General features: G+C 38.2%; 1 protein-coding gene across 1 annotated transcript in view; it reads right to left on the reverse strand.

Moving 5' to 3' along the window:
• hk2 (hexokinase 2) overlaps positions 1–11,946 on the reverse strand; it is a 123,799-nt gene that overhangs the window by 23,920 nt on the left and 87,933 nt on the right. The window contains exons 7-9 of the mRNA XM_007564720.2: positions 11,739–11,838; positions 8,625–8,808; positions 3,874–4,035 (exon numbers count right to left, since the gene is read on the reverse strand). Of these exons, the coding sequence (XP_007564782.1) occupies positions 3,874–4,035; positions 8,625–8,808; positions 11,739–11,838 (446 nt within the window). The remainder of the gene's footprint in view (positions 1–3,873; positions 4,036–8,624; positions 8,809–11,738; positions 11,839–11,946) is intronic.

Raw genomic sequence — 11,946 nt, forward strand, 5'->3', positions numbered from 1 at the left:
TAGTTGCTTGGATGTGCTATTAATTTTTTTAAACTGGAATTAAACAGAAAAAACTTGTTTTCATTATAGGAGTCAATTAAAGGTACCGATTTCATTTTTTTAAAACAGATATAACCATTTCATGGTTCAAAAATTATTTTATACTTCTGTACTGAAGTGCATCATGGATTAATTTAAACCTGATGGGCGGAATGTGGGCTGCGTGACATCACCACGTAAATCCCGCCTCGTGGCTTCCTGCTGGAGGGCAACAAGCTGCTCGCTCATAATGACCACCACCGGTGTTAGCTGTCAAGTTGTCAACATAAATGTATGTGTGATATGTAAAACGAAAATAGGACTGTAGTGCTCTGCTACTAATTGTCAACACTATGACTACATAACAAGGTCAGGAAAAAGTTTTAATTAAAAAAGAAAATAGCAGGGGAAATAGGTCAGTTATGCTATCTTGACTTTGACAACNCCCATTATACTTGTAGTGCATCAAATTAGCATTTTAGCAATCCTGAAGAATTAGAACAGATGCAATTACCGGTAAGTAGGACCAAACATTTAACCAGCTTCTTCAGTTAAAATGACCTGAAGAGGCATATAATGTTGCTTAATGCCACATATGTGATGGGATTTATTGAAAAGCATTAGGAACAATAAGTAAAAAGAATAATTAGAAACATGTGCATCTACATAAAATGTTGCAAAGACTCTGAAACCAAAAGACATGAACGACTAATACGTTATATATTTTTATGTAAATTTGTTGCAGCTGTCATTTTGATTTTATAGGTTTCTAACTTTATTAAATTTAATAATACTGTTAAATGTTTCTAGATTTAGCAGTATTTAACACACACTCACTTATAAACCGATTGTAGATCAATAGGCGGTGATGGTGTCCCGTCTTTGGACACTCCAACATGCGACAACAGATTACGAAATGAAACTCACAACTCTATACAGTTTCCTGGTGTTATTCCTGAATTAGCAACAGCTGCCTGAAGTTTTCCAGCAGGCATCTGATCAGACGCCTAAACCACATCGGCTAACACGTGTTGACGTACGGGTAATCTACATCTGCTGGCCGCTGGTGAAGGTCAGGAAGTCGATGAAGGTTCAGCTCAGCTCTTCATCTTTACGAACCACAACAACAACCAGATTACTCCAGACAGAGCCGCAGTGGATCCATCTCATCCTCAAACTTCTTTCAAACACTTTACAGTAAACCGTCACGTGAGTAAGTGTCCTTTGAAGTACAGCTGCACAGAAATCTTAAGCTCAAAACACCTGGGATCAGACAGCGGCACACGCACACACAGTCGTGTTTTCATCACTTGCGGGGACTTCACATCGACTTCCATTAATTTCCACAGCCTAACCCTTACAGCCTAACCATAACCCTGATCCATCACATACCTAACCTTTACCTTAACCTTTACCCTAAACCTAACCATAACATACCTAACTACTAACCCAAAAACAACAATTTCCCTCATGGGGACCAAGAAAATGTCCCCACAAGGAGCAATATGGTCCCCACAACCCCACATTGTATCCCATAAGGATATGAAAACCTGGTACACAAACACACACCACTTCAAAGTTGATCCAACATCATTTAACTTCTCTCTTCGATTACGGAGTGCCTTCCGAAGCCAAGCGTTCTCGTCAGTGTCGTTTGCTTTAAAGACGAGCCGTTCCAGACCTCCAGCACGTTCTTTTCTTCTCATCAGAAAGCCGCAGTTTGATCTTTGCTTTTTTATCAGTCACAAGAATGGAGCTCCGCCACCGCCTTCTGCATTTGCTCTCATTAACTCTCCTATTTATAGCAGCCCTGGATAACGGCACGTCGGCCTCCTGGGAAGCGTTCTTCACTTAGCTGGATGTTTCTCACCGTTGCGCGTGTTTTTCTCTGTGCATACCAAACTGTTGCATTGACCTCAGGTTGTTTGCACACAGCATCGCGGGTAGATTAGTCTGGGTTTTTTACTCCGTGAAGGATGGCACATTAAAAATAAGAACTACTGCAAATGGTTTGTATTGTCAGCACAGTTTCTCGTTAATTATAGTTAATTTCACACGTTTAATTATTTGCAGATGAAACTATGAGCTTGCAAGCACCTTTTTTCTCTCACTGTCTTAACTTAAATTAGACCAAACTTCTCTTGGTTTAGCTCAGTCTGAATTGCCCAAATTATTTATGTTTGCTAAATTCTTCAATAATAAGTTAAATAATATCAGATTTGTTTATTAATGTCTTCAAATCAGAAGTTTACACACATTTCCTCAGAGTTTGGAAGCATTGCCTTTGAACTTCCACAAACATCAGACAGTACAGGCCCATTCAACCAAGTAGAATGTTTCTGAAAAGTCAATTTATTTGAGGAACTTTTTATCACAATGTGAAAAATGTAAAATGAAATAATTATGCAAAGATTGTTTTATTTTTTTGTTATTTATTGTCATATCGAACTGGTTATTTGATACTTTATACATTAATACTTATGTTTGTTAGTCTTGTTCTGTCTGTTAGACTGAAATATTTGTTTTGTATCCACTAACTGGTGAATAAAAAAAATATTTTAAAATCATTGTTTCTGTTATTTATGATTTTCTGCTTGTAGTTGATGAAACACAGCTTTTAAAATTAAAATATTACATTAAAAATATTTTTCAAAAAGAGAAATGTCTCAAAAGAATCTTTAATAAAAATCTTTAATAAAAGTTCTTTTCTAAAGGCTCTCTCCTTTGGGGACGACTAACAAGGCTCATAGGAACATATGTTTTGTTGAATACGACTGCAGTTTGCTGTAATTTTGTCCCATTCCTCCCTGACAGAAGTCAGGTGTCACTTATAAAGCCTGGATAGGCACAAAACAGGGCCTGACATTGGCAAAGTTTGCTATTTATGAAACACAAACTTGACGAGAAAATATGTGATCTCTCTCTCAGTCCAACTCTGACCCATCCATAGTGTGCGCTTGTTTTGGAGACAGGGAGATGGTCACTGATTGACCCCATCATCAGCATTCAAAAACACTTTGTTCCACATGCTTGCATTGGTAAGACTTAACTACACATATGCTACAAAAAAGAACAATAAGGCAGCTAGAATATAAACTAGCTTAGCATTAAAGTTGGGAAGTATAAAAAGGTATTTTTTTCCTCTGCCTATCATAAATTCTGTTTAATCCCAGTGCCATCTTTTTGTTCTGCAGACACCAGAGAAAGTACAGAGCAGGATTAGACGGATGGGATTAAAGAGTCTCCAGCTGCTTTCAGATCAAAGTTTGGCCAGAAACACCCGGCCACTAATCCTCCTTTTTGGGACATTTTGTCTTTATCTATTCGGGAAAAAAAATAAAATAAAATACTGGTGATGCAGTAAAGGAAGGTAAAACGATCGAGCAAAAAAGAAAGTTGAGTGTCTGTGATTCATGGAGATGACGGACATGTAACCACTGCGGACATGTCCGCAGTTTCGCCACATCATGTTCATCCTCCGATCCAATAAAACTAAACCGGCAGACGCATTTTAAACACAAGCATTTATAATAGATGATAGTCCATTAACCTTAATTGTGAACTTTTTTTGACTCATCTTTTTCTCTATTGCATTTTGTTGCATGGTACAACAGCAATAACAAACAGCATTGTCTTTCATCTTTTATGTATGAGAAATATTTAAAAATTCATTAGAAAAATACCTAAAATTACATGAAGCTATAACACAACATCACAAGCTTGTCTAGGTTTGTGATGTTGTTGAATGAATAGCTTGAAACTGTCGAGAGCCATTGAACCGATTCCTTCATACTGTATACTTTAGGGTTGTTTTTATTTGGACATCATTTATGAGAACATCGCACAAATACTAACTTGTCGCTCTCAATGGCGTAGATGTAGTTGGTGCTGAAGCATCCAGAGGTAAGAAGCTGTGGCGTGGTCTGTCCCTGGAACAGCAGCTGCTTTCTGGCCATCTTCACCAAGATGAGACGCACCAGCTCCCCCATGTACAGCCCGCTTATCATCTTCTCAAACCTGAGAAAGGTACAGACAAAAAACACACCAAATACCAGATATTTACATACACTGAATAAAAAGATACAAACTAGTTTTTTCTCACTTGTGGGAGGACATCCAAAAGGTTTGACCCAAGTCATACATTTTAAAAGATAGTTATCCCTGATGTACAAACGTCCTCGTTAAGTTTTCTGGCATCTAGCAAACAGAAATAATTTTGGTAATTCTCACTGAGCTAAAACAAAAAAAAAAGAAGTTGGATCGGTTTTAACTTCAGACACTGAGAAAAAAAAAAGTGTTTGTGGCTTATTTGTCAGGTGTATGCAAACATCTGGTCTGAACTAAATGGATCGAATTCAAGATGCCAGAACTTCTCAATATATTCTCCACTTGCACTTTAATTTCCAAAAGGCAGCCTCTGCAAGGTAATTCACATTTAGAATCAGAACTGTTTTAGTGATGACACATGCTGATAGACATCTGTCTGGGAGATTTTTTTAATAAGATGAGAGAATAAATTAAGATGCGAGAACACAAAAATACCATCTGGGTGACATTTCTTTGCGAATAAAATTATCAATTATAACTCTTGCTTGATTTAAGGAATGCTGTATAGACTCACAAGTGCGTATTGTGGACGGCGCACAAGTCTTCACATCCACCTTGTGTCTGGCAAATCATCAGCTCCATTTCCAGTAAAGATAACTAAATAGGCATTAAAGCTGCATGTTTCTGCATTTCTTAAGGACAGCTCCAATCGACCTTTTTTTTAAGCCATTCTGATTTTAAAATACATAATTATAGAGAAGACGTTCACAGAAAATGTGAGAGCTGAATATGACTTTCAAATTTAATTGCAGTGCAGGCTCGCAAAACTTGAACCCACGTGCTTTGGGGCGAAGGGTCTTGTTTAGAAAAGGCAGCACAAGGAATTACAGCAGAAAGAGCGAAATGGAACGTCCCCCACATTTATGAATAAACACTTGCTCATTGTCCACACATAGCCAGGTCTTTATAAAAACTAAAAATATACATATTGTGCACACTGGATTGGTTTCATCCACATGAAACCTGCACCAAAATGCTCTAAGCACGGTTTTAAACATGCCAAACCCCTAGGGGGCAGTGTAGCTCCAAGCTAAAAACAATGTCAGTCGATCAGATTGCTACTACTTCCTGTTACGAATTAAACATAGCGCCAGGAGGTTTGTTTGTGTGGTCAGATATATAGCTAGAACTACTTTTAAATAGTATATTAGAATATAAAGTTGTTTAAATGCAAAACAATGCCCTAAATCTCCACTTTGCCGTCTACTCACGAAAACACAAATATGGAGTTTTCTTAAATATCCACTTTAGTTGTAGTTTTTATGAATAATTGTTTTCAGTGGTATTAAACAGAGTTTGTGTGTACATGAAAGGCCAAAACGCATAAAAATGTATTTTTTTTTTCCAGATATCCAGCTACGCGATGAGTGAAAGACAATTCAGGTTTGACTGGCATACTGGTTATAAATGTGTCCTTACTTTACAGTCTTATTATTGTTTCTCTGTTTTGATATTTTTTTAACCTAATTTGTAGTTCCATTTGCCTTTAACTTGATGTTACCACATGTGAATTTCTCCACTGAGGGACAATAATGGAAATTTAAATTCTATTCACTTCATTGTTTTGTTATACTTTGCTGCAATGCATCAACTCAGAGCGACTGAAGGAAAATTCCTATCACACCTTTCAGAGTTCTGGTTGCAAAAACACAAACAAAAAGTGAGCTTTGTGGTTGTATCAAGACAAAATGAGCAAGTTCTATGGTAATTTAATGCTGAATATAGCAAGTGTGGATGACTCCGTTGTCGTTTGTGACTGACGGTGAATGTTTAGAATATTTCATGCAGAGATATGCTGCCCAGCATAATGGTAAAATAAATAAAAATACAAAAAAAAGTTTAAGAACTTCAAGTTGCTTCCAAGTAGGACAAGGAGGCAGAGTTGGATTGGTTTCAATCCACTAGGCGAAAGTTTGTTTATTTGTTGCATCTTACATTTCTTCTTGTCAGTATTTGAAAGTCTGAACAGCCTGAAAAGGCTCCGATGAGCATATTAAATTGAACTGACTGCGTTTTAAAACGCACTCTTATCAAGGCTACCCTCCTTGCAATTTTCTTCCACAAGGAATAAACTAATAGAGCGTATAAGTGCCGTATTCACTGTTTGCTTATAAGTGCCTACAGGTAAAGTGGGAGGCCGTTATCAAATTGACAGTTAAAAAAATAAATAAAACCCTCCCAGCTGAGGTATAAATAAATAAGCAGAATGTATCCAGCTACAGTAAATGTGATCAGATTTTGGAGGCTTCACAACAGCAGCATGTTTTATATCAGAAGAATAAAGCAATTTTACACTTTCATTTCAGACAGACTGAAAGGCAAAAAGAAAATTAGAAACAAATTCTGCCAAAAATAACTAAAAGGACCAACAAAATATTTAATCGCAATTAAGTAAAAACTGATCACATTTAAAAAAAAAAAATTCTTAATATACTTTAACAGAATTTTTTTATTGCTAGTATTCTAACAAGCATTGTGTTTTATGGACAGGATAAATACAATAAATATCTCGTGAAATAGTTGCTTGGATGTGCTATTAATTTTTTTAAACTGGAATTAAACAGAAAAAACTTGTTTTCATTATAGGAGTCAATTAAAGGTACCGATTTCATTTTTTTAAAACAGATATAACCATTTCATGGTTCAAAAATTATTTTATACTTCTGTACTGAAGTGCATCATGGATTAATTTAAACCTGATGGGCGGGATGTGGGCGGCGTGACATCACCACATAAATCCCGCCTCGCGGCTTCCTACTGGAGGGCAACAAGCTGCTCGCTCATAATGACCACCACCGGTGTTAGCTGTCAAGTTGTCAACATAAATGTATGTGTGATATGTAAAACGAAAATAGGACTGTAGTGCTCTGCTACTAATTGTCAACACTATGACTACATAACAAGGTCAGGAAAAAGTTTTAATTAAAAAAGAAAATAGCAGGGGAAATAGGTCAGTTATGCTATCTTGACTTTGACAACTTAAAGATGTAGAGGTGATGTGTGTTTCAGTTTAATTAAAAAATATAAAAAGGCGATCCACACACCAACTCTGACAGATCATCAGCAGAGCAGGTGTGTAAATTAGCTAATCAACCAATTTAATTGACCAAAGCTATCACATGTTAATAGTCACATAATAAACATCAAGCCTCGAAACATAAAACTGTAACGGACTTAATGTTCTGGTCTGTGTGGGAAATGTTTGAGTGTTTTTAGTTGTTGAATCCTGACACGTTAGTGGCGTTGTTGTCAGTCAGTTGCTACGGTGATGAGCTTGTGTGAGGCATAGCCGACACAGCGAGCGAGAAAAGAAGAGTGAGTAGTTTTGAGTTGTTCTAAATGGTTTTTATGCATTATTTTCAATTCAAGTTAAATTACGGTTGAGCAAATGTGAGAAATTTCTGGATGCAAACAATAACATGCAACAAACCCTGACGTCTGATTGGCTGCTTCAAACAGCATGCCAAGACAACTTCTTAATGCTATGACTGCTGTGCCCAGCAAATAAATAACACCACCACTTTAAGAAGAACAGCTGGGAAACACTGGTCCTCTCTAAGGGTCAGGGACTCTCTACAGCGAGGGTCCGCCCCTTGAGGGCTGGGATCCTGCAGCCTTCAGATGCGTCTCTGCTTCAACACACCAGTCAAATAATCAGGTCATTAGCTTGACTCTGGAGAACCTGACTGCATTGCTGAAGAGGTAACTCAGCCATTTGATTCAGGTACACAACCAAAAGTTGCAGGACACCGGCTGTGGAGTTGAAGACCCCTGCCCTACAGTGTTAAGAGGAAATGGGATTAAGCCCAAATCAAAATAAACTCACTTGGTGGTTTTGGAGTTAAGGCGTCTGGAGATTGAAATGTTCCCACTGGCCCCTCAAGTCAAATCTTATCTCAACTTGACTTGGTTTACTTGCAATGAGGATTACTGAGGATTAATGAACGTCAGATGTACCATCCAGGATGAAGCCTGCAGCATCGTTTTAGTTAATGCCTCCCCTGCTGGGATGAATTTGTAACTAAGTGCTTTAGGTCTTGAAAGAGGAGGAAGTTCAGATTGTAACTCAGGAAGTTTGAAGGCCATGCTCTGTCGTGCATTATATGCAGCTGGTGGAAGTAGGGATACGGGCCTGATCATGACAACATAAAGACTGTTGCAAGGCACCAAGCCTGAAGTCTACAACACATGCAACTCAATAACTGAGTGACCAACATCCCAAACGTACGGGACAGTAACTGTGATTGACGCTTTGATCTCAGCAGTAAATGATGTTACGGATGAGGACCGTGAGAAGGTTAGTCAGTACTTAGAGCTAAAGCGAAGTCGAAAAGGGAAAAACAATCCAGACTGTTTCTGTAACGCTCTAAAAAAATAAAATAAAATCCTGTAGAACATAAATTATTAATCTACATATACAAAACGGTGTGGAGATGAAGATTTCTGATTATGCATATTTATTCTGCAGCTACTGCCGTGATGAATTCAGTGACACTCACAGCTGCTTGCCAGGGTTCAGCGAGCCAGCGTCGATTTCCCGGTCGATGTCGGTGCGCAGGTCTTCCAGGGCGCCGTCGTCTCCAAACGCTCCCCACTCTGTGTTCACACACATCTGCCCCTCATCGCCGTCCATCAGCTGGAGGTTCCTCATCTGCTCCATGTAACACGCATTAGTGCCCGTTCCTGGAGAGAAATGGTGTTACCGTGACGATGGCTGATTAACAAACATAATACAGTTCTAAACAGCATCTACAGATTACTGCCCTGTAAATACGTCTGACGTGGTTGAAGCTCTACTTTGTGGACCATTATTTACATCTGGACATATTGAGATAAGTTTCGTCTTTGCTTAAATTGACTTTATATTAAACTGATCATAGGATCATCAAATACAGAGTTTGAGTTTTGTCCCAGTGTTGGGCTCGATATACGTTCGACATTAATCTGCTAGTGTTGTTATGGAGTTAGAGCTGGCAGGTTAGGAGTGACTCGCATGTTGTGTTTTATGACATAACAGACAGCACCTCCACCCAAAATGTGGAAAACGTCTTATTATTTTAGGTTTTGTCCATTTGAAAAATCCAAACTTTATTTTAAGTTCATTTATTCAGAGGGGGGAACAAAACACAGGGTAAGAAATAATAGTTTCTGACAAAACCAGCAGTGGGACCCCAACCAATACACACAAACTAAACAAAGCATTTCAACTGAGCTTCCATAACTTCCTGTTTTTCTTGAAGCTCAAATATGATGCAGCACAGAGACCCCTCTTCAGCTAGTAAATCTCTAATATGTAGCACATAAAATGCAACAAAGTGAAATGACACTTTGGGTCAATTTAAATATCCCAGAGCGTTGCAAAGGACAGAAAGAGTAAGAGCCATACAGGCAGAAAAAATACTTTTTATTGATTTCATTATGGAAATATGCCTCTACATTAGCATGTTCCTATATGTAGCAGCTCGTTCCCTGAATGCCCTCAGAGTGGGGCATTAGGCAGAGTTAAAACTCAACGGCAGAAACTTCAGAATCAGCAGTGATGTGCAGCTGTTCCTGGCCTGCAGGCGTCCCCTCAATTAACAAGCGCTGTTCACAGGAACCTTTGTCGTCCAAGTACAATATGCACTTCGCCGTGACCTTGTTCGTGTCATTTTCAAACAAATATTCCAAAATTGGAAAGAACAACTTTAATGATGTGAGCACCGTCTGCCTTTTTCCATCACATTAGCCAAGTTGACTAGAAATGGGGACTGATGAGAACGGGACTGATTGCCTGCTGGGGAGGCAGAAGAGACATGGAATCAATCCAGGATTTCATTTCTTTAGCCTGGTGGAAACAAGCAGATTTGTGACATTTGGATTGATTTTGTCTCAACTGCAGTTCAACATTGACTTAAGTTTGATCCATCTGGAGCGGGTGGTTCGTGCAGATGGAGACTTTTCATTTTTAATCAGGGTAAAATTATCGATATTTTCTTACAATGGAAAATGTTTAGTATGGCAAAGTATTCGTCTTTTTTACAACAGAGCTTGTATAATGAGTAGAGCCACGTTTATCCAGGCACTTTTACCGAAAGGCCGTCTTTGCTGCACCCAAATCTGCTTGTTTTTTTCATTTGTTACATTTGGCTAATTATAGCAACTATTTTTTTTTAAATGTGATCCAAGTCCTGTTGTTCAACTGAGCCAAGATTTACCCCAGAAAACTTGCTAAGCCCGGTGGTTGGTGCTAGGCCAGTCATTCATCCAGCGGCCCATCGCGTTTTTGAGTTAAAAAATGTTTAAAGTTGACAAGAAATTTGAAAATATCACTTGATAATTATGTGCTGTCGAAAGATTGCAAGATTAATACCTGAACACCAACTATAAAGTCTTTAAAAATGCAAACATTTTAAAAAAGACTTTAAAAAATAAGCAAGGTTTAGCCTGGCGGGGGCACAAGTAAAGCCTGGTGGTCTGCCAGGCTTATGATACACTGGGAGAAACCTTGTGAGCCCAAAGGAAACTGAAAACTACATGACTTTCTTTTAATACAGCAAATGTGCACAATCCTTGTTAAATTTTGCATCTGCAACAAATACCATCCCTTACAAAGACAAAAAAAGAAAAACAAACAAAACATAAATTAAACAATTTACTTGATTTTAGTTTTATTTTTACTTTTTTGTCACGAGTACTTCTGACTCAACAGTTTTGGCCCAAGTAACAAAAAGTTTGGAAACCCTCGAAATGGTAACACGTACATACATGGTGCAGTTAAATAAATAGCCACAAACACGCAACACAAGTTCCATCAGGAACTTGGTTTTTCATGCAAGCAGCAGAAAAGTGTGAAAATTAACCAGAAGAAACGATTCAAACAGCAACGTCTTCCACTAAAAATCTGTTGTTTTTTTCTCTCCAAACATCTAAGAGCAGTCGCAAGCACCCAAATGTTTCATGTAGTAAATTAATTTACAAAATGGATAGCAATTTCTATCATAATGTGGGTTAACAATTAGTTATAAGATGTTTAAAAGCCATAAAAAGAGTTTTTGAATATTTTCAGTCCTTTTCATTATTTGTTGCATTTCTTTAGAAAAGAAGAAGGGAAAAAACATGTTGTTAAGCGTAAACAGATCAGCAAAACATGCAAATGCAATTAAATTCATGAAAGAGCGAATGTAAATACGAGTTCAACCTTCTTCCCTTCTGCTTTTAACAATCTGGATGTTATGTTTAGAAATGCAGCAGAAAACATGATTGAATGACAAACACTGTGTGTATGTGTGTGTGTGTGTGTGTGTGCGCTAAATCAACGTTAAAGTGTTGAAGAAACATAAATGGCCGCGGCAGGCCGGGTTACGACCTGGGTTTATTTCAGCCTTCACCCTCGAGTTTCTCTGAATAGCCTCGGCAGATTATCTATAATCTTGCTAAATGCTGATATTTTGAAGTCAATACAAACAGAACACTTGAAGCCAGAGTGACCTAAACGCCTCAGAATGATTTTCTTTCCTTGGCAAATTGCCTACTTGGTTTTCTCCCCCTCCCTGATTTCTGCTTTCATAACTCAAAATGTCGAAGGGCCTTCATCTTCACTTTACCTATAATCACAGTCAGATTGCACTTACCCACTATAAGGCCAATTTCACAGTGACGGTCGTCAAAGCCGCAGGTCATCATGGTCCCCACCGTGTCGCTGATCACTGCCATGATGTCAGTGTCGAAGTCCTGCAATGAAAGTTTGTTTACGAGCTAAAGCTGGAGGTTCTGGAGAATGAAATTAAAAATGTAGACACACCTTGATTAGAAACAACGAAAACTGCGAGGATGTCAGAA

This window comes from Poecilia formosa, unplaced genomic scaffold (genome assembly GCF_000485575.1).
Source record: "Poecilia formosa unplaced genomic scaffold, Poecilia_formosa-5.1.2 Scaffold167, whole genome shotgun sequence".
In the NCBI taxonomy this organism is placed as follows: domain Eukaryota; kingdom Metazoa; phylum Chordata; class Actinopteri; order Cyprinodontiformes; family Poeciliidae; genus Poecilia; species Poecilia formosa.